Consider the following 24,211-nt stretch of genomic DNA (forward strand, 5'->3'; position numbering starts at 1 on the left):
ACTCTCGAAACATTTTGATTTCTTCCTTGATTTCCTCTTTGACCCAGAAGTTGTTAAGAAGTGTACTGTTGAGCTTCCACATTTTGGGACTGTTACTAATCTTTTGTTGATTGTTAAGTGTTAGTTTAATTCCACTGTGGTCTGAGAAGATGCTTGGGATGATTTCAGTGCTCTTGAATTGGCTGATGCTGTCTTTGTGGCCTAACATATGGTCTATCCTTGAGAATGATCCATGTGGATTTGAGTAAAATGTGTATTCCAGTTTCTTGGGATGAATGACTCTGAAAATGTCCAATAGTTCTAGTTTATCTATCTCTTCATTTAGCTCCCTTATGTCTTTACTGATTTTCTTCCTGGATGATCTGTCAAGTTGAGAGAGTGGGGTGTTGAAGTCCCCTACTATGATTGTGTTACTGTTAATATATTGCTGTAGCTCTTTCAGTAGAAGTTTGATGTATTTAGATGGCTTCTCATTGGGTACATAGATATTAATAATTGTTTGTTAAGTCCTCTTGATTGACTGATCCTCTGAGCATTAAGTAGTGTCCATTCCTATCTTTTTTAATCTTATCTATTTTAAAGTCTATCATCTCAGATATGAGAATAGCTGTTCCTGCCCTTTTTTGTGGGCCATTGGCTTGTATGATAGTTTTCCATCCTTTCACTTTAAGTCTGTGTTTGTCTTGTTGAGTTAGGTGAGTTTCCTGTAGACAACATATTGTTGGGTTGTGTTTTCTGATCCATCTTCCTACTCTGTGTCTTTTAATAGGTGAATTCAGGCCATTGACATTTATTGACATCAAAGATTGAAGTTATTTTAATGCCATTCTTGTAGAGTTTTAGAGTGTTCTGATATATGTCCTATTTGTGGTGGTCTGGTTGTTTATAGGAGACCTTTCAGAACTTCTTTCAGGGCAGGCTTGGTGATGGTTGCTTCCTTCAACTGTTGCTTGTCTGAGAAGGTTTTGATGCTTCCATCTAGTCTGAATGACTGTCTAGCAGGATATAGTATTCTTGGCTGAAAGCCTTTCTCATTGAGCACTCGATAGATATCTTGCCATTCTCTTCTGGCCAGTAGTGTTTGTATGGAGAAGTCTGCTGCTAATCTTATGGGTTTTCCTTTGTAGGTGACTCTTTGTTTTTCTCTTGCAGCCTTGAGGATCCTTTCTTTAACCTTATTCCTTTCCATTCTAAGTATAACATGTCTTGGTGTCTTTAGGTCTGGGTTAATTCTGTTTGGGACCCTCTGGGCTTCTTGAATTTTTATGTCTTTGGTGTTGTCTAGACTAGAGAAATTTTCAGCTATTATGGCCTGGAGAATGCTTTCTTCCTCTCCTTCTCTTTCTTCCTCTGGTAAGCCAATAATGCGTATATTGTTTCTTTTGAAGTCATCCCATAGGACTCTGTTGTTGTTTTCAGCATCTCTTAATCTCTTTTTGAGATCTCTTACTTCTTTTTTAGTTGTCTCTAATTCATCCTCAATCTTGCCAATTCTGTCTTCAGCCTCATAGATTCTATTCTCTCTGCCCTCTACTGTTTTCTGGAGTTCATCTATTTTGTTGCCCTGCTCTGATACTGTTTTAGCTTGTTCAGCTAGTTGCCCTCTTAGCTCAGCGATTTCAGCTTTCAGCTCTCTAATAACCATGAGATTATTAGAATTTTCTTCCATATTCTCATTTGTTGTTCCTGCATTTCTGATTACAATTTTTTCAAATTCTTTACTCACTCCTGTTATTATTTCCTTAGCTAATGTTTGGATGTTGAACTCGTTGTTTTGTGCTTCACCCTCTGGAGGACTTTTAGCTGGACTCTTGTCCTGGTTCGAGTCCCCAATATTTTTTCTTGTTGTTTTAACCATTTTATATATTATGTTATGAGTTCTCTTTATCAGTACTTTTCAAATTATTGATCACTATTGCCTGGATTGACTTGTGTCTAAGTAATTTAATTAAAGGTTTTACCGTGGTGGAAGTTAACAGTTTTTTCAATCCCTGAGTTGGAGCTCAGTGATGTAAAAGCCTCTTTTTTTTTCTTCCCTGTAGGCTATGGGAGCCTGAGGGCTTTTAAACTATCAATAGGCTTTTTAGCTTAGTCACTGACTCCTGACCAAGAGATAAAGCAGGGTGTGGCAGAGATAATCCAGTGGTTATGCAAAGAGACTTTCACAGCCCCTCAGCTATGCCACCGAGGTATAGGTCTTCTCCTGAGTTTCCTAGTTAGATCTCTGTCCCCTGGTGTCCCTCCCTGTTGCTGCTCTAGATTCTGAGGGTAGTAGCAATGGAGGCTCAGAGTTGCACTTGGTGAGTCTCTGGGGAGTCCTTTCCTCCCTTCAGCTGTCCCCTTGTTGGTGGAGCAGACTGGAGGTGGTGTCTCCACTGATAAACTGCTGAACTGTTAGCAGTCACTTAATCTCTCCTTAGGCCCCTCTCTCCTCTCTGTCACCAGCCACGCATGTTTGTACTCACGGGTGATTTACTGGGTTCCTGTGGTCATTCTAGTACAGTCTTGTTTCGGTCTGGGTGGTCTCCTTTGGTATTCCTAGTTGATCCGGGAGAGGAGAGGAGAGTAGAGGAGAGAAAGCGATCTGCTGCTTGTAGCTCCGCCTCCGGAAGTCGAATCGGGAAGGTTTTTAATAACTGTTTCAATTTCTTTGGATATGATTGGCCTGTTCATATTTTCTAGTTTCTCTTTATTTAATTTTGGAAGTTTGGAGGTATCTAGGAACTCATCCATTTATTCCAGGTTCACTAGCTTGGTGGCATATAGTTGTTGATAGAAGCCTCGCATGATATGTTGAATTTATGTGGTGTCTGTTGTGATATCTCCTCTTTCATTTATAATCTGATTTATTTGGGTCTTCTCTCTTTTTTGTTTATTGAGTCTGGTTATAAGTTTGTCGATTTTGTTTGCTTTTTCGAAGAACCAACATTTACTTTCGTTGATCTTTTGTATGGTTTTATTATTTTCACTGTTACTTATTTCTGTCCTAACTCTCGTTATTTCTGCCCTTCTGGTTGCTTTAGGGTTCCTTTGTTCTTCATCTTCTAAGTCTTTGTTTTCTCCCATTTCTTTCTTTCTTTTTTTTTTTGCCTGCAGGGTTATTACTGGGGCTCAGTGCCTGCACTATGAATCCACTGCTCCTGGAGACTATTTTTTCCCTTTTACTTGCCCTTGTTTATCATCATTGTTGTTCTTCTTCTTGTTGTTGTTAATTGCTGTCGTTGTTGTTGTTGGATAGGACCGAGAGAAATAGAGAGAGGAGGGGAAGACAGGGGGAGAGAAAGACACCTGCATACCTGATTCACCTGCATACCTGATTCACCGCTTGTGAAGTAACCCCCCACCCCCCGCAGGTGGGAAGCCGGGGGCTCTAACAGGGATCCTTGCACCAGTCCTTGTGCTTAGCATGTGCTTAATGTGCTGCGCTACCACCCAGCCCCATCTTCTAAGTCTTTAAGGTGTGCAATCAAGTTGTTTGTTAGAGCTTTTTCTTGTTTCCTACTGTATGCTTGTATGGCTATGAACTTCTCAGTGCTGTCTTATCTGTAACCAAATATTTTGATAGCTCTTGTCTTCATTTTCACTGAATTCTTAGAGACATTTTGATTTCTTCCTTAATTTCCTCTTTGACCCCAGTAGTTGTTTTCTTTTTCTTTTTTTATTTATAAAATGGAAATACTGACAAGAACATAGGACAAGAGGGGTACATTTCCACACAGTGCCCACCCCCAGAGCTCCGTATCCAATTCCCTCCCTTGATAGCTTCCCTACTCTTTATATCCTTCTGGGAGTATGGACCCAGGGTCATTGTGGGGTGCAGAAGGTGGAAGGTCTGGCTTCAGTAACTGCTTCCCCACTGAACATGGGCATTGGCAGGTCGATTTATATTCCCAGCCTGTTTAATCTCCTTCCCTAGTGGGGCAGGAATCTGGGGAGGCTGGGCTCTAGGACACATTGGTGGGGTCCTCTGTCCAAGGAAGTCGAGTTGGCATCATGGTATCATCTGGAACCTGGTGGCTGAAAAAGAGTTACAATATGGGGGTTGGGTGGTAGTGCAGCGGGTTAAGTGCATGTGGCACAAAGTGCTAGGACTGTTGCAAAGATCCTGGTTTGAGCCCCCGGCTTCCCACCTGCAGGGGGGTCGATTTGCAAGCTGTGAAGCAGGTCTGCAGGTGTCTATCTTTCTCTTCCCCTCTCTGTTTCTCCCTCCTCTCTCGATTTCTCTGTCCTATCCAACAACAATGACAGCAACGATGACAATAATAATAACAACAACAACAACGATAACAAGGGCAAGTAAAAGGGAAAAAATAGCCTCCAGGAGCAGTGGATTCATAGTGCAGGCACTGAGCCCCAGCAATAACCCTGGAGGCAAAAAAAAAGTTAAGATATAAAGCAGAATTGTTGACTAATCATGAACCTAAGGCAAGAGTACTGCAGATGATCATTTGGGTTCTTTGTTTTGGAAAAATCTGGTAGGCCTATTTTAGGTATATTCCAAGGGGCCTATAACTTGACTAGTTTTTGCCTTTGCCTTACATCTAATATCCTGGTGGACCTAGGTTATTCTCTGGGGATGGTGCAAGAAAGTAGAAAGAACTAAAAAGACACCTTAAAGTACCTAATAAAATAATTTCTACTTAGACCTAGATACCCTCCTTACTTACCTCCTATTATACATCCCCTAACCACTCCAAAGCTAGCCATGTCAGACAAAGTAAGGGCAAAAGACTGGCATACTTTAACGATGAATAAGGCCAAAAGAATGGCATACTTTAACAATGACTATTTAGTTACTACCAGGCCACCCCATCACCTGGGGCCCTAGTCAGGGTGTCCGGACAGATCCTTCTCGCCACTGTCACTGGTCATCTCTATCAAGAACAACATAATGGACCCCTTTGTCAGCCCTTATAGGACCTTACCCTCAATGTGGATCAATAATGGTAGAGACTGTTCCATTCCCTGAAGGGAGATTGGACAACATACTCTACCTACTACCCTGGAAGATGGGTCCTGAAATTCGTGTAACCTGGGAAGTTCCTAGCTGTGAGCACAGAATGTGATCTCAGACCTACAGGAATGTGGAGGTTACATAGGCTCCTATGCTGAATATGGGCCCCAGATCAAACCAGTGAGGTTTACATTTAACAATAGTTATATACTTTCCCCATACCTAGGAACTACTCTTTTCCCTGATCCAGCTTTCTAAGTCCTTTTTCCAACTATGACCCAGTAGTTGTTAAGTTTCCTCACTTTGGGACTTTTAATAATATTTTGTTGATTGTTAAGTGTTAGTTTAATTCCACTGTGGTCTGAGAAGATGCTTAGGATGATTTCAATGCTCTTGGATTTGCTGATGCTGTCTTTGTGGCCTAACATATGGTCTATCCTTGAGAATGACCCATGTGAACTCTTGAGTAGAATGTGTATTCCAGTTTCTTGGGGTGAATGACTCTGAAAATGCCCAATAGTTCTAGTTTATCTATCTCTTCATTTAGCTCCCTCGTTTCTTTATTGATTTTCTGCCTGGATGGTCTGTCAAGTTGAGAGAGTGGGGTGTTGAAGTCCCCTACTATGACTGTGTTGCTGTTATATATTGCTGTAGATCTTACAGTAGATGTTTGTTGTATTTAGATGACTTCTAATTGGGTGCATAGATGTTAATAATTGTTAAGTCCTCTTGATTGACTGATCTTCTGCAGCATTAAGTTATGTTCATCCTATCTTTTTAAATTTTATTTATTTTAAGGTCTGTTGAGTCAGATATGAGACTAGCTGTTCCTGCCCTTTTTTTTTTTTTTTTTTTTGTGGTCCATTGGCTTGTATGATAGTTTTCCATCCTTTCACTTTGAGTCTGTTTGTCTTGCTGAGTTAGGTGGGATTCCTGCAGACAACATATGGTTGGGCTGTGTTTTCTGATCCATCTTCCTACTCTGTGCCTTTTTTTTTTAATTTTTGATATTTATTTATTCCTTTTTGTTGCCCTTATTATATTATTGTTGTAGTTATTATTGTTGTTACTTATGTTGTTGTTGTTGGATAGGACAGAGAGAAATGGAGAGAGGAGGGGAAGACAGAGAGGGGGAGAGAAAGACAGACACCTGCAGACCTGCTTCACCACCTGTGAAGTGAGTCCCCTGCAGGTGGGGAGCCGGGGGCTCGAACCAGGATCCTTGTGCCGGTCCTTGCGCTTTGCACTGCCTGCACTTAACCCACTGTGCTACCGCCCAACTCCCACTCTGTGCCTTTTAATAGGTGAATTCAGGCCATTGACATTTATTGATATTATAGAAACACCACAGGTCTGGAACTTTCTCTGGTCCTATAGTACCTCCCATTTGTCTCTATTTCTTTGTCTCTATGAAATAAACAGAATGAAAAGACTGACTCTAGAATGGTAGATTCACCTATGCCTCCAAGCTGTGGAGTCACAAGGAAGGAAAAAAAACAAAGAAAATAATAATTTGGCTTTTTTTGTTGTTGTTGTTGCCATTCACGTTAAGATGTCTGTTGTTCAGTGTAGTGACTGTTGTTCAGTGTAGTATCAAATGACTTTGATACCTGAGGTTTTAGGTCCCAGGTTTAATCCCCAGCACCACCATAACCCAGAGCTGAGCAGGTGTTCTGGTTTAAAATAAACATCAGTTGTTTCTAATAATTTATTTTACACTTTATCTTTGACAGCTGCCATGCAAAGGAAGCCCAAATCATATTCTTCTTCTTTAATGGATCAAATTCCTATTAAATTCCTCATTCGACAGGCTCAAGGACTGCAGCAAGAGTTGGGAGGTATTTGTTTTGTTTGTTTTTTACTGCTAAAGTTTATAGTTGAAAAAAAATCTTACTGTTTATATTGTAAAGTGTAATCGGTGCTTACTGTTACAAATTCCAGCTTAAGACTGAAATTTCTTTTAGTCTTCCTCACTACTAGCTCCCTGCAAACAAATTATCCTTACCAAACAAACAAAAATACCCCCCAAAAAAACCTCAGAAAATAAAACCAAGTGTTTTATTTTGGTGTGCAATTTCAGACCCCCCAAATTATTTAATAAGAGAGGGGTCATTACTCTAGTATATGCAGTATCAGGAGTCAAAGTTGTTGGTACCTTATGCCTGCACATCTTGCACTTTATCACTGAGCCAACTGCCTAGCTGCTAATTTCAGACTTTTTTTTTTTAATATTTCTATTTATTTATTATTGCATAGAGACAGAGAGGAATTGAGATGGAAAAAATAGCAAACTAAGAAAAAGAGATGGGAGAGGAAGCTAGAGAGAGGGAAAGAGACAGAGTGGCACCTGTAGCCCTGCTTCACCACTCATGAAGTTTTACCTCTGCAGTTGGAGCCCAGGGGCTAGAACTCAGGTCCTTGCGCACTGTAATATGCCTGGTCCCCAGCATTTTTCCTCCAATGGTTCAACCATATGAAATTGTACGTGTTTAACTTTTTGACCTAAAAATTGTGATTTCATATGGTTAAACCAAATAGATGTGTATGAGTAAAAACTTAAAAGTTTTTTAGATGGCACTTAGCCTGTCTCTTCTGAGACTTGATTTTTCTCTAGACATTTTTTTGTTACTATTTTCATAGTATAGAATTACTACAGTGTTTTTATTATAAAGCTACAAGTTAGGCTAGGGGAATAACTCAACTTGTAGACCACAGGGCTTATATACCTGGCTTTGAATGTACCAGATTGGTGCTCTAGTTTTATTTCTTCTCACCTGAAACTGTCTTCCATAGGAAGTTATTGAAATAAATCTTTTTTAAAAAAAAAATATTTATTTTATTTAATGAGCGAGAGATGGAGAGAAAGACACAGAGAAGCACCAGAGCACTGCTCAGCTCTAGTTTATGGTGGTGCTGGGGATTGAACCTGGGAGCTTGGAGCCTCAGGCATGAAAGTCTTTTACAGACCATTATGCTGTCTGCCCAGCCCCTTAAAATAAAATTTTTAATAAAAATCTATGAAATGGAAATTTATTTTTTGAAATTCAGTTATTTTCTTTAACATCTTTAAATTTTGAGTGAGGTTTTTGTGTCTTTGAAGCTGAAAGTTTCTTTTCTTTGTTATGGTTGATTTTAAAGAAGAACATGAATCCTTGGCTATCTTCATCTGTCTGACTGTATTTATATACTTATTTCTTTGCATATTCTATTTCCAAAGAAATGATGCTATATTTGGCAGAATTTGGCAACTAAAATGTTTTATTGGAAAGATTATGAAATGTAGTTGAATTTTCACTTTTGAAAGCAGTAATTTTTGTAGATAGTACTAAACTGGATAGTTCTTGTATAGATTTAAATTTTAAAATCATATGACTTGATACAGTGTATCTTTAAATAGAAATATTAATTTTAAGCAGTTTATATTTAAGCCATGAGAAAGGAATACTACCCTCCTAGGAATAAGTGATGTGGTAGTATTTGATCTAATTGACATATATGCATAATGAAGTAATCATTTGCTCTAAAGTATTTTGATTACTGGTAATACTGTTATTCTTACAACTTTGATAGTAATGATGATTATAATAATAATATATAATACCATACTAATAGTAACAAAAGTATTTAAATAGTTATTTATGTGCCAACTATTTAATCTTACTGATATTTTATATGTTTATGTAATTTTTTATTATATCATTATGTTACCATTATTGATGATGCAAAATAATGATTATTAGTAGTCAAACTATGCTGTTGACAAAAGTTTGGAAATAAGATTTAGTTAAAAGGGAGATTTCATATGACTTTATATATATATATATATATTTAAAATATTTAAAGTTTCTTTTCCTTTTTTTTTCTCTCATTGCTGCCACCAAGGTTATTACTGGGGCTCAGTGCCAACACTTAATCCACTGTTCCTGGCAGCCATCTTTCCTTCCCCTTCCCCTCCCCCTTCCTCTTCCCCTCCCTTCACATTTTATTATAAGACCAAGAGAGGGCCTGGGTGGTGGCACACCTAGTTGAGTGCAAATGTTACAATGCTCAGGGACCTGGATTCAAGCCCCTGGCTCCCACCTGCAGGGGGAAAGCTTTGTGAATGGTGAAGCAGTGCTGCATGTGGGAGCTCTCTTTCTCTCTCTCCCTCTCTGTCTCCCCCTACCCTCTTGATTTCTGGCTGTCTCTATCCAATAAGTAAAGATAATAATAATAAAAAAGAAAACTTAAAAAAAAAACACAGAGAAATTGAGAGGGAAGGGGAAGAGAGACCAAGACAGAAACAGAGACAAGAGACACACCTGTAGCACTGCTTCACCACCTGTGAAGTTTTCCCCCTGAAGATGGGGGGAGGTTGAACCTGAGAGCTTGTGGATGGTTGCATGTCCAGCCTCTCTAAACTCTTCTTAAAAGAAGACAAATGGGCTGGGGAGACAGCATAATGGTTATGCAAAAACTCTTTATTATTACTTTTTTTTCTTTATACTGCCACCAGAGTTATCACTGAGGCTTGATGCTGACACTATGAATCCACTGCTCCTGGTGGTCTTTTATTCTTTTTCTTTTATTTTGTAGGATAGTGAAAAATTGAGAGGGGAGGGGGAGACAGAAAAGAAGAGATAAAAAGAGAAACTTGCAGACCTGCTTCATTTTTCATGAAGTTTCCTTGCAGGTGTGGAGCAGGGGCTCAAACCAGGATCCTTAGGCCGGTCCTTGTGCTTTGATTTTTGTGTTGGAAAAGAGTAGGAGGAATTTTGAACTATTTGAACTTAATATATAGAGGGCTCTCAACTGCTGGATTGTCAGATCATTTGGAGATCTTCAAGCTTATTTGCTGGCTGAACTGTGAGCAGGAGTTCTAAAATTGTAGTGTACATGCAAATGAAATACAGATTCCTTTGGCATACTGAAAGAAGTAAAGGAGGTAGAAGGAGAGGAGAAAGAAAATTTTGATGTTTAAGAATAAACAACTCATGGGAGTTGGGCGGTAGCAAAGTGATTTAAGCGCACGTGGCACAAAACACATGGACCGGCCTAAGGATCCTGGTTTGAGCCCCTGGCTCCTCACCTGCGGGAGAGTCGCTTCACAGGTGGTGAAGCAGGTCTGCAGGTGTCTTATCTTTTTCTCCCCCTGTCTCCCCCTTCTCTCTCCATTTCTCTTTGTCCTATCTAACAACGATGACATCAATAACAATAATAACTACAACAATAAAATAAAAATGTGGGCAACAAAAGGGAAAATAAATATTTTTTTTAAAAAAAGAATAAACAACTCATTTGATTTTTGGTAAATTTTTAAGGGTTACATTCTGCCTTGCTGCGTCTACTTGCAACTAACTACCCACATTTATGCATTGTGGATGATTGGATATGTGAAGAAGAAATCACAGGCACCGATGCCCTTTTAAGACGAATGCTTCTGACTAATAATGCTAAAAAACATTCCCCTAAACAACTGCAAGAAGGTATAGTAAACTTCCTTAAATTTTAAGTTTGTAACCTCTTTAGTAATGCAAAGATATGTTAGGCTCACTGAAACCTTAAAATCGTGTAGAATTTTCCTAAAGGTGTGACAGTATTTTAAATAATTCTGTTTGAGCTTTGTTAGTTTTAATCATTTAATTTCTTTCTGACATGGGATCTGTTTTCCTCATAGGGCTTATGTTACATTACTAAACAGGTGAGTTGGTATTAGGGTGGTCCTAAACTAGTCATAAGTAAATGCTATGTACTAGAGCAATATACTCAATGTTCGTGGGTATTGTTCTTGGATCAGCACTGTCAAATAGAAATGCAATACAAGTCACACATATAACTTTATATGTGTACTTATTTATTAATTAGATAGAGACAGAAATCAAGAGGGAAAAGAGACCAGGGCGGGGGCGGGGGGGGGGAAGGATAGACCTGCAGCACTGCTTCACTATTCAAGAAGCTTTCCCCTGTGGTCCGGGAGGTGGCGCCATGGGTAAAACATTGGGCTCTCAAGCATGAGTTCCTGAGTTTAATCCCCCTGCACCACCATAAGCCAGAGCTGAGCAGTGCCCTGGTAAAAAGAAGTAAATAAGGGGCCGGTGGTGGTGCACCTTGTTGAGCGCATGTATTACAAGCCCCCGGTCCCCACCTGCAGGGGGAAAGCTTTGCGAGTGGTGAAGCAGTGTTGCAGGTATCTCTCGGTCTCTCTCCCTCTCTATCACCCCCTTCCCTCTTGATTTCTGGCTGTCTCTATCCAATAAATAAAGATAATTAAAAATTTAAAAGATAATAAGTAAATAAATAAATAAGATATTTTTTTAAAAAAAGTGGTCTGGGAGGTGGCACAGTGGATAAAGCATTGGACTCTCAAGCATGAGGTCCCGAGTTCAATCCCTGGCAGCACATGTACTATAGTGATGTCTGGTTCTTTCTCTTCTCCTTTCTTATTAATAAGACAAAATATGTTTTAAAATAAATTTAAAAAGAGAGGGGCTGGGTGGTGGCGCACCTGGTTGAGTGCACACATTAAAATTCACAAGAACCTGGGTTCAAGCCCCTGGTCCCTACCTGTAGGGGAAAGCTTTGTGATTGGTAAAGCAATGTTGCAGGTGTCTCTCTGTCTCTCACCCTCTCTATTACCTCCTCTCCTCTCAATTTCTGACTGTCTATTAAATGAATGAATGAATAAATAAATAAATAAATATAAAAGAACTTAAAAATTAATAAATAGAAAAAAGAAAAAGAACAAAATAAAATAAGATAAAAAAAAAAGAAGTTACCATATCATAGCTGAGGGGCACACCCCAAACCCTGTGGAGCTTCGGGGTGCTTCTGTGGGAGTTCAGACTCAGTCTTACACATTTTTCCCCCAACCTACTCAAAAAACAGTTAACTAAAAAAATGAAACTAAAAAAAAAAAAAAAAGGAATGGGAAAAACTGTTGCAGTGTTTTTTAGACTTTATATTCTGAATTTACTTAAATAAAATAATAATTTACTTAAATTATTTGTTACTAATTGCAGTACTGGATCACAGCATTTCAGGTGTGCATAATTAAAGATGAACATGTTCTGCAGTGAGTTCATCAATAAAAGTCCAGTTCTGTTGTTCACCATGTAATAATTACTTTAAAAAATTTATTTTAGTATTTATTTATTCATTCCCTTTCTGTTGCCCTTGTTGTTTTATTGTAGTTATTATTGTTATTGTTATTGATGTCGTCACTTTTGGATAGGACAGAGAGAAATGAAGAGAGGAGTGGAAGACAGAGGGGGAGAGAAAGATAGACACCTGTAGACCTGCTTCACCGCTTGTAAAGTGACTCCCCTGCAGGTGGGGAGCCGGGGATTCGAACCGGGATCCTTACAACGGTCATAGTGCTTTGTGCCACCTGCTTTTCACCTGCGGCGCTACCTCCCAATAATTACTTTTGAAAAAGATTTATTTAGGGGCCACATAGATAGCTCAACTTTTTAGAGCATAGTGTTTTTGTGCCAGTGGCTCTAGATTGAGTCGTAGCTTCAATTCTTGACAGCCATAGCCAGAGGAAAAAAATAAATTTATATATACACATATGCATATATATTTAAAATATTTACTTATTTAATTTTATGAGAGACTCAACTCTGGCAGTTGGTGATACCAGGTATCACTGAGGCCATGCAAATTCTGTGCTGTAATATTGAGTGATTTCCCTGGCCCAATACTTTTGTTTAATAATTTTATCATCTAATCAGTATTAAAGTAGATATAAGATATTTTGTTATCTCTATATACATATAAATGTATATATATACACACTGAATCTTAGAAGAGATCTAATTTATAGTGGTGTGGGGTGTTGAACTTGGGACTTTGGAGCCTTAGGCATGAGTCTCTTTGCATAACCATTATGCTATCTACCCCCACCCTCTGTTATGCATTTGTACAGTCAGCACATCTCACTGTGGACTAATTATATTTCAAGTGTTCAGTAGTCACATGTGATTGGAAAAATAATCATTTTTTTTTGTTGAGATTTTGTCTATTTGTTAATGAGAACGATAGGAGGAGAGAGAGAAAGAACTAGACATCACTCTGCTACATGTACTGCCAGGGATGATCTCAGGACATCATGCTTGATAATCCAATGCTTTATCCACTGCACCACCTCCTGGACCACAAAAAATAATCCTGTTGATAAGCATAATTATATATATATATATTTTACTAATAGCAATATCCTGGGTGCTTATATATTACAAGGAGGGTCATTGAGAGGAAAGTTTCAGAAAATTAGAATATTTCAAATGAATATGCTATCAAAATAATTTTCTTGTTTAACTCAATTTTATTTTTTATTATTAGTATTTTTAATTATTATCTTTATTTATTTATTGGATAGAAACATCCAGAAATTAAGAGAAAAGGGGAGATAGCGAGGGAGACAGGAAATACATGCAGCACTGCTTAACCACTTGTGAAACTTTGGCCCCTGCAGGTGGGGACCAGGGACTTGAACCCCAGTCCTGTGCATTGTAACTTGTGTTCTCAACCAGGTGCATCACCACCCGGCCCCTAACTCAGTTTTAAAAGTTAGTGTGAATCATCATCAAAATGACATTTAGGTTAATATTTTTTCTTTCCCTCATTTTTTTATTATCTTTTTTTTATTGGATAGAGACAGCTAGAAATAGGGGAGGAAGAGATAGAGAGGAAAAGAGACAAGAGAGACACCTGCAGCACTGCTTCACTTGTAAAGCTTGAGGACCTGGGGGCTGGAACATGTGCACTCCACCAGGTGTGCCACCACCCAGCCCCAGTATTTTTTCTTTTTTGAAGACTTATTAACATGGAGAGAAAGAACATGAGATGAGGGAACTAGAGCATGACTCTGATATACGTCATGCTGGAAATCAAACTGGAGACCTCTTCTTTTTAAGTCCAAAACTCTAGCCAGTGCACCATCTACTGGGTTGCATACATTTTTAAGGTTCTTGTTTTTATGTATAGCCAGAACCATGGCTAGAGTTAAAAGTAGGCGGTAGTGCAGTGGGTTAAGTGCAGATGGCGCAAAGCCCAAGGACCAGCGTAAGGATCCCAGTTTGAGCCCCCAGCTCCCCGCCTGCAGGGGAGTCGCTTCACAAGTGGTGAAGCAGGTCTTCAGGTGTCTATCTTTCTTTCTCCCTCTCTTCTTCTCCTCCTCTCTGTTTCTCTCTGTCCTATCCAACAAGGGCAACAAAAGGAAATAAATACTAACAATAACAACAAAAGCTTTATGTATTATTTATTTATTTATTCCCTTTTTTGTTGGCCTTGTTGTTTTATTGTTGTAGTTATTATTGAAGTCATTGTTGTTGGGTAGGACAGAGAGAAGTGGAGAGAGGAGGGAAAGACAGGGGGGGAGAGAAAGATACACACTTGGAGACCTGCTTCACCACTTGTGAAGTGACACCCCTGCAAGTAGGGAGCCAGTGGCTTGAACTGGAATCCTTAGGACGGACTGCCCGACTCCCTATGTATTTATTCCTATAAGTTACATTGCTTTCTTGATTTATTTGATGTATTGAGCAATGCTAAATTCCTATTTTGTAAGTTTTATGGGCTTTAGATTATAACTGCTAAATTTTCCTTTTAGCATTTTCAGCTGTCCCAGTAAACCACACACATGTGATGCAGATTCTAGAACCCTTGACTCTTCTCTCTGCCAGTGAACTTATACCATACGCAGAAGTACTAACATCCAATATGAACCAACTGTTGAACTCTGGGGTTCCACGAAGAATTCTTCAAACAGTCAATAAACTATGGATGGTTCTTAATACTGTGATGCCTCGAAGGTAATTCCATTTGTATTTGTTACATGTTACATAAGCATATACCAGTAAGCATATACCAGTATACTGATTATATATATACAGTGACTTAGACTTGTTGAAAAATATTGAGTATTTGCCAGCATAAAGCTTTCCTAAGGACTACTAATTAAGGGGCTTGATGGGTTGTGCACCTGGTATAATGGCATGTTACCATGTTACCATGGGCAGCAACCCTGGTCTAAGCTACTACTTGCAAGAGGAGAACTTCATAGATAGTGGAGCAGTGCACCAGGTAGCTATCCTTTCTCTGTCTTTTATTCCATTCTCTGTCTCCAGCCCCTCCCCCCCATACACAGCATATCTTAGTCTGTATCAAAAAACAGAAAGAAAAAGACTAATAGCCACTAGGAGTGGTGGAGTTGTATTTGGCACTCCAGTGATAACCCACTAATCAGATAGTTGTGATAACTTTCAGGTACACAAATTAAGAAAAAGAAAATATGGGAGTCGGGCTGTAGCGCAGCGGGTTAAGCGCAAGTGGCGCAAAGCAAAAGGACCGGCATAAGGATCCCGGTTCGAACCCCGGCTCCCCACCTGCAGGGGAGTCGCTTCACAGGCGGTGAAGCAGGTCTGCAGGTGTCTATCTTTCTCTCCTCTCTGTCTTCCCCTCCTCTCTCCATTTCTCTCTGTCCTATCCAACAACAATAATAACTACAACAATAAAACAGCAAGAGCAACAAAAGGGAATAAATAAATAAAATAAATATTTAAAAAAATTTAAAAAAAAGAAAAAGAAAATATATGTCCAACTTGAGAATGTTTTATTTGTTTGTTTTGAGTCTCATAGTTAATTGGGATTTAACTCACCACGTGTTTACGTCATTTTTTGCCTTCAGACTTTGGCGCATGCTAAACATGTCCATAAGGGGCTGGGAAGTAGCCCACCTGATTAAGTGCACATGCAGTAAAGCAGTGCTACAGGTATCTCTTTCCTCTCTGAACCCTCTTCCTTCTCAAATGTTCTCTGTCCTTTCAAGTAAAATAAAGTTTTTTAAAAGATACACACATACACACACACACACACCCCTCTATACAGCTTTAAAGTTAATTGGTTAATTTTGAACAGACAGAAAAATTGAAAGGAAATGGGGGAAAAGAAAGAGAAATACCTGCAGCATTGTTTCACCATTGGTGAAAGTTGCCCCTTGCTGGGGAGGACCTGGGCCCTTGCACGCTTTAATATGTGCTCTCTGTCGGTGCCACTGTGTGTCACCTCATGCCCCCAAAGTGTTATAATCTATTGCTTCTCAATTTGTTACCCATAAAATGTCAGTTAAATTAGGTTGTTTGTACGTGGGGTTTTCTCAAGAAATTTTAATGTGCAGCAAAGATTAGAGAACACTGGATTATTTTTTAAAAGATTTATTTTTACAAATTAGAGATATCAGAGCATTGTTAAGATATTTATGGTACTGGGGATTGAAATTAAGTCTTTGCTCATATAGGTCTAACACCACCTAAATACTGGATTATTTTGTTTTTCACCAGATGATTATCTGCTGTTCCATAAATGGATTACAAAACACCTGACCAGTTCTAAAAACAGAACAGTGGGCTAAATTTACTTAAGATCTTGATTTAGTAGGTCTAGGAATATTAATACTTTCTAAATTTACTTTTTTATTACATGATTAGTAAATTCACATAATCTAAGAGATTAAATTATATATTAATCTGTCTATAGTTACTAATTTTACATTTTTTCTCCCAGAGGCAACTTTTTTTTAAAACTTTATTAACACTTTGTTGAGAGGGGCCAGGTGGTAGCATACCTGGTTAAGCGCACACACATAGCATAACAGTGAGCAAGGACCAAGGTTCAAGCCCCAGTCCCCACCTAGAGGGAGATATTGAAAGTATAAGGGAGTCGGGTGGTAGCATCAGCAGGTTAAGTGCATGTGGCGTGAAGCGCAAGGACCGGCATAAGGATCCTGGTTTGAGCCCCTAGCTCCCCACCTGCAGGGGAGTCGCTTCACAAGCGGTGAAGCAGGTCTGTAGGTGTCTGTTTTTCTCTCCTCCTCGGTGTCTTCTCCTCCACTCTCCATTTCTCTCTGTCCTATCTGACAATGATGACATCAATAACAATAATAATAATAATACAACAACAATAAAAAACAACAAAGGCAGTGGGGAGAATACAGATCCAAGAAGGATGACAGAGGACCTAGTGGGGGTTGTATTGTTATATGGGAAACTGGGGAATGTTATGCTTGTACAAACTATTTTATTTACTGTTGAATGTAAAACATTAATTTCCCAATAAAGAAATAAAAAAAAGGCAACAAAAGGGAAAATAAATATATATATAAAAAAACCAAGGGCAACAAAAGGGAAAAATACATAGATAAAAAAAAAAGAAATTGAGAATATAGTGTCAGCCATATAAAAAGTACTTGGATGGCCGTAGGTTCTGTTATAAAGTACTGGTTTAAAAAACATTTATTTATTTACTATGAAAGGGAAAGTGGAGAGGGAAGTAGAGAAAGGACAAGAACACTGCTGAATTCTGGCCTATGTTAGTGCTGGGAATGGAACCTTTGGTGTCTGGAGCCTCAGGTATGCAACTGAGAGTTTTAAAGGGCTGACCTGTCTCTGATTCAGTATTGCTGTTTTTGAACTTGTGGTTATTTTTTCATCAGGCTGTGGGTGATGACAGTAAATGCACTTCAACCTTCAATAAAGTTTGTACGACAACAAAAATATACTCAGAATGATTTGATGATAGATCCTCTCATTGTCCTAAGGTGTGATCAAAGAGTACACAGGTATGTATGATTTTACTTTCTTCTTTATTACAAATTTATGTATTGAAGAGTCAAAACTCTATTCCCCTGTCCTATCCAAGAAATAAAATAAAAAAGCTGCCAGAAGTGGTGGATTCATCTTGCAAGCACTTATCCCCAAGCCCCAGCAGTAACCCTGGTGGCAATTAAAAGGAAATGTTGGGGGTCGGGCGGTGGCGCAGTGGATAAGCGCATGTAGTGCAGAGCCCAGGGACCAGCGTAAGGATCCCGGTTCGAGCCCCCGGCTTCCCACCTGCAGGGGAGTCACTTCACAGGCGGTGAAGCAGGTCTGCAGGTGTCTATCTTTCTCTCCCCGTCTCTGTCTTCCCCTCCTCTCTCCATTTCTCTCTGTCCTATCCAACAACGAACAACATCAACAATGGTAATAATAATAACCACAACGAGGCTACAACAACAGTGGCAACAGAAAGGGGGAAAAATGGCCTCCAGGAGCGGTAGATTCATGGTGCAGGCACTGAGCCCCAGCTTCTTCTTCTTCTAGCGTTTGCCCTTCTTCCGTAGCCAGTCAACAGCGTCAGGTTGAGCCTGATGTAAAGTTTCGAGACCTCCTTTGAATCTGGAGAGGTGGCAGTCGTTGACTATGTGGGTCATAGTCTGTCTGTAGCCGCAGGGGCAGTTCGGGTCGTCTCTGGCGAGCCCAGCAATAACCCTGGAGGGGGAAAAAAAAGGGAAATGTTTACCTTAGTGTCTTTTAATTGTGTGAGAGCAGCACACTGCACCATCATTTTTGATATTCTTTTTTTTTTATTATTACCTTTATTTATTGGATAGAGACAGTAAAAAATCGAGAGGGTAGGGGGAGATAGAGAGGGAGAGAGAAAGAGAGACACCTGCATCCCTGCTTCACCACTTCCAAAGCTTTCCCCCTGCAGGTGGGGACCAGGGGCTCGAACCTGGGCCCTTGTGCATTGTAACATGTGCACTCAACCAGGTGCATCACCACCTGGCCCCCATTTTTGATAGTCTGTCTTTTATATTACTCTTATTTATTTAATAGTACAGAGAGAAATGGAGAGGCAAAGGGATAGGGAGACAGAGACCCCTGCAGCACTGCTCACTGTGAAGCTTTTCCCCTGCAGGTGGGGACTGCAAGCTTGAAACTGGGTCCTTGTACATAGTAACATGTGCTGTTAACCAGGTGTGTCACCGCCCAGCCCCCTTATATTATTATTATTTCTTTTAGACTCATTTATTTAAAAAAATTTTATTTATAAAATAGAAATATTGACAAGACTATAGGATAGGAGGGATACAGTTCCACACACTTCCCACTCCCAGCACGCCATATCCAATTCCCTTCCTTGATAGCTTCCCTATTCTTTATCCCTCTGGAAGTATGGATCCAGGATCATTGTGGTGCAGAAAGTGGAAGATCTGGCTTCTGTAATTGCTTCCCAGATGAACATGGGCGTTGGAAGGTCAATCCATACTCCCAGACTGTCTTTCTCTTTCCCTAGTGGGGCAGGGATCAGAGGAGGCAGGGCTACAAGATACATGGTAGGGTCCTCTGCCCAGAGAAGTCTGTTTGGCATCATGGTAGCATCTGAAACCTGGTGGCTGAAAAAGAGTTAAGATATAAAGCAGAACAAATTGTTGACTAATCATGAACCTAAAGGCAAGAATATTGCAGATGAAAATTTGGGGTCTCCGTTTTGGAAAAAGCTAGTAGGTCTATTTTAGGTATATTCCAAGGGGCCTATGTCTATACTAGTTTATGCCTGAGCCTGACAGCTAATACATAGGTGGACCCAGGTTATTGTCTGGGGAGATGGTGTCATAGTTGGAAAAGATTTTTTTTTTGTTTGTTTGTTTATTTTTATTTTATTTTTTTATATTTATTTATTTTCCCTTTTGTTGCCCTTGTTGTTTTTTATTGTTATAGTTATTGTTGTTATTATTGATGTCATCGTTGTTGGTTTGACAGTCATCAGTACTGCTGTTAGTTTTTTTACTTGTTTGTTTTGTTTTTTAAACCAGTGTACTGATCACCTATGGCTTATGGTGGTGTGGGGTATTGAACCTTGGATCTCAGAACCTCAGGCTTCAGTGTCTCTTTGTATAACCATTATGCTATCTTCCCTCATTTGTACTATTCTTTTTCTCTCTGTGTTCAGCGCAATAAAGAACACCACTGGGGCGTCGGGCGGTAGCACAGTGGATTAAGCCCACGTGGTGCAAAGCACAAGGACGGGTATAAGGCTCTTGGTTCGAGCCCCTGGCTCCCCAACTGCAAAGGACTTGTTTCACAAGCAGTGAAGCAGGTCTGCAGCAGGTGTCTGTCTTTCTTTCCCCTTCTTTATCTTCCCCACCTCTCTCCATTTCTCTCTGTCTTATCCAACAACAATGACATCAAAAACAACAACAATAATAACTACAATAATAAAACAAGAGCTATAAAATGGAATGAATAAATAAATATTTAAAAAAAGAACTCTACTACTGCTGAAGATATTTTCGAAAAGACTTAACAACTGGTTCAAAATAATCCACTATATGCATTAGAACTATTGTTCTTGACATCCTCAACTGTAAATAAGGAACCTTGATTTACCTTGACTTTTTGTCAATTGCTGAATTAAACTTCTTTGTAGTGACTTACTCTGAAGAGGCCAAATTAGTTAATTCACATCACTCATATTTCTATATTTATTATGTTTTTTTATTATTATTATTTTTTATTTAAGAAAGGATTAATTAACAAAACCATAGGGTAGGAGGGGTACAACTCCACACAATTCCCACCACCCAATCTTCATATCCCACCCCCTCCCCCGATAGCTTTCCCATTCTCTATCCCTCTGGGAGCATGGACCCAGGGTCATTGTGGGTTGCAGAAGGTAGAAGGTCTGGCTTCTGTAATTGCTTCCCCGCTGAACATGGGCGTTGACTGGTCGGTCCATACTCCCAGTCTGCCTCTCTCTTTCCCTAGTAGGGTGGGTCTCTGGGGAAGCTGAGCTCCAGGACACATTGGTGGGGTCTTCAATCCAGGGAAGTCTGGCCGGCATCCTGATGACACCTGGAACCTGGTGACTGAAAAGAGAGTTAACATACAAAGCCAAACAAATTGTTGAGCAATCATGAACCCAAAGCTTGGAAAAGTGGAGAGGAAGTATTAGGGAGGTACTCACTGCAAACTCTAGTGTACTTCTGCTTTCTTACTTTGGTACCATACTCCAAACTCAGTCAATTTCTGCTTTGCGTTTCTACTTTTTTTTTTTTTACATGCATAACATTCCCCAGATTCCCATTTAACAATACAACCCCCACTATTTCATTCATCATTTTTCATGGACCTGTATTCTCCCCACCCACCCACCCACCCACCCACCCCAGAGTCTTTTACTTTGGTGTAATACTCCAATATTTATTATGTTAAATACTATAGAAAATATGGAAGCTTATGATTCTGACTTTAAAATGGTAATCATCTTTATGGGGGAAATAAAATACATAAAAAGATTAAACAAGACGACCAGGTGCAGGTAAATGTTGAAGTTGGGTGATGAGTTCTTGGGAATTCATTGTAATATTCCCTCTTTTGTACCTGTATGAAAGTCTTCATAATACACATAGGTTAAGTGAACAACCAAAATTAACAACAAAAAATATATACTGTGAAAAAAAGCTTTCTCTACAATTTTACCATTACTAGTGAAATACATCGATTTTTTTTGTTTTGGGTGATTTTATTTATTGGACAGAGACAGAAATCAAGAGAGAAAGGGGATCTAGAGGGAGAGAGCTGGATGGAGGAGATAGACACCTGCACCACTGCTTCATTGCTTGGGAAGTCCCATTTCTGCTGGTGGAGACAGGGCTAGAACCCAGATTGTTGATTATTGTGAGATGTGCACTCAACTAGGTACATTGTCTGGTCACTGTTTTGGGTAGTTTTAGAAGCATAAGTTGTATTGCAGCTTTTGTTTTGTTTTGTTTGGAGAGAGAGTATACAAGAGACCACAGAACTAAACTTTCTTTTTTATTTTATTTATTTTCCCTTTTGTTGCCCTTGTTGTCTTTTTATTGTTGTTGTAGTTATTATTGTTGTTGTTACTGATGTCATCCTTGGATAGGACAGTGAGAAATGGAGAGAGGAGGGGAAGAGAAAGAGAGACACCTGCAAACCTGCTTCACTGCCTGTGAAGTGACTCCCCTGCAGGTAGGGAGCCAGGGGCTCGAACCAGGATCTTTATGCCGGTCCTTGCGCTTTGCATAACGTGCACTTAACCCGCTGTACTACAGCCTGACTCCCCAGCACTAAACTTTCTTAAGTACAGTGGGGACCTGGCTCAAAGATGGGTTGCACACATGACAAAATCGCACACTATTTAGCTAGTCTTATTTTTGTTTTATTTATTTTATTTTACTTTATTTTTGAGGTCAGGGAAGATAACAAAGTGATTACACAAAGACATTCTTCATGCCTGAGGCTCCAAAGGCCCAGGTTCAATCCTCCACCCACCATACACCAGAGCTGAACAGTGCTTTGGTTAAAAAAAAAAAAAAAGAAATTGTGTTCTGGTGAACTAGGAGGTGGGAGAGTATATAAAGCATTGAACTTCAAAGCATAAAATCCAAAGTCCCAAGTTCATGTGCCAAAGTGATGTGGTTCTTTTTCTTATGTTAATAAATATATTTTTAACTTTTTTCACTTTATCTTTAATGAGTGAGAGATACAGAGTGAGAAACTACAGTGTTAATCAGCGTTTGCTTATGGTGGTGCTGGGAATAGCATGGGACCTTAGAGCCTCAGGCTTTAAAGTATTCTGCACGATCATTATGCTGTCTGCCCTGTCTTGTGTTCACTTTATACATGAAAAACTGAAGCTTAGTAACTTTTCAAAGTCAAGAAGGTAAAGCACTCTTGGAATAAGAGTTATCTTTTTCTTTCTTTCTTTCTTTTTTATTTATTTATTTATTTAAAGATTTTATTTATTTATGAGAAAGATAGGAGGAGAGAGAGAACCAGACATGACTCTGGCATATGTGCTGCCGGGGATCGAACTCGGTATCTCACGCTTGAGAGTCCAAAGCTTTATCACTGTGCCACCTCCCAGACCACATCTTTTTCTTTATTTTAAATATGTTATTTATTTTATCAGAAGGGGAAAGACAGAGGAGAAAGAGACTGACCATAACACAGCTCTCGGAATATTTACTGTCAGGGAACAAATCCTGAGGGCACATACGTGCAGGTTCTATTTCCCACTGTTGATCTACCTCCATGGCCACTATTTATTTGCTTCAAAGGAAAAATAATTTAAAAAACGTCTACTGAGGGAGTCGGGCTGTAGCGCAACGGGTTAAGCGCAGGTGGCGCAAAGCGCAAGGACCAGCGTAAGGATCCCAGTTCGAGCCCCCAGCTCCCAACCTGCAGGGGAGTCGTTTCACAGGCGGTGAAGCAGGTCTGCAGGTGTCTATCTTTCTCTCCTCCTCTCTGTCTTCCCCTCCTCTCTCCATTTCTCTCTGTCCTATTCAACAACGACAACAACAATAACTACAACAAGAAAACAACAAGGGCAACAAAAGGGGATAAATAAATAAAATAAATATTTTTTAAAAAGTTTTAAAAAAATGTCTACTGAGTAAAACAGTATTTTTCTTTGAAGGCAATTATAATCTCCTATGTAAGAGATGTACAATTAGTACCTTTTTCTGTAGGCATTTCTCTAGGACATACATTGTGTTATGTTTTATTTCAGCTGATAAGATAAAATATATATTACTATTCATATACACTGAAATATAGAGAAAAATGATTAAACTTTTTTTTTTTTTTTTTTAAACCAGAGCACTCTTCAGCTCTTGCTTATCTTGATGTGGGGGATTGAACCTGGACTCTGGAGCCTCCGCTAAAATTTTTTGTAATTATCTTTATTTGTTGGATGGAGACAGCCAAAAATTAAGAGGAGAAGGGAAGATAGAGGAGAGAGACAGAGAGACACCTGTATCACTGCTTCACCACTCACAAAACTTCTCCTGTTGGTGGGGACCAGGGACTTGAACCTGGGTCCTTGTGTGCTGTAACATGTACACTCAACCAGGTGTGCTACCACCAGGCCCCATAAGTAAACATTTATGCTGAGGGCCTGAGAGGGTACCTTGCTTTTTTATGCATGTAAGTCAGGTTTGAATTTAGCCTCTATGCATACTGTGGTGTCTTTCCCTCTCTTTTTTTTTTCTCTCTCAGAACATTAGCCCTGAGTGGTGAAGCCTCATAGATAAAAACAAAGAAAATACTTTTGTGTTGATGGTATTTCAGAGGGGGAGAAGTGTTAACTTTTTATTTTTAGTTTCTGAGGTATTACTAAGTTGGTTGATCATAGTCTGACTGACTTATCTATTAAACTTTTTTTTTTTTTTAACCAGAGTACTACTCAGCTCTGACCTATGATGTCTTGAAGTCTTGGGATAAAATTTTTCTTTTTCTTTTAATCAGAGCACTGTTCAATTTTGGTTTATGGGGTTTCTGGGGATTGAAGCTGGAATCTGGGGCCCTCAGGCCTGAAGAAGGCTTTTTGCATAATCACTATGCTGTATCCTGGACCCAATTAATAGATATAGATATAGATATAGATATATAGATATATAGATATATATATATAGATATATGAATTTGT

General features: G+C 39.3%; 1 protein-coding gene across 3 annotated transcripts in view; it reads left to right on the forward strand.

Annotated features, from left to right (window-relative positions):
- INTS2 (integrator complex subunit 2) overlaps positions 1–24,211 on the forward strand; it is a 77,592-nt gene that overhangs the window by 45,141 nt on the left and 8,240 nt on the right. For all 3 annotated transcript variants that reach the window (XM_007531473.3, XM_060203872.1, XM_060203873.1), the window contains exons 16-19: positions 6,688–6,792; positions 10,255–10,419; positions 14,547–14,748; positions 17,427–17,552. In XM_007531473.3, coding sequence (XP_007531535.3) covers positions 6,688–6,792; positions 10,255–10,419; positions 14,547–14,748; positions 17,427–17,552 — 598 coding nt within the window. The remainder of the gene's footprint in view (positions 1–6,687; positions 6,793–10,254; positions 10,420–14,546; positions 14,749–17,426; positions 17,553–24,211) is intronic.

Source organism: Erinaceus europaeus, chromosome 12, assembly GCF_950295315.1.
Source record: "Erinaceus europaeus chromosome 12, mEriEur2.1, whole genome shotgun sequence".
In the NCBI taxonomy this organism is placed as follows: Eukaryota; Metazoa; Chordata; class Mammalia; order Eulipotyphla; family Erinaceidae; genus Erinaceus; species Erinaceus europaeus.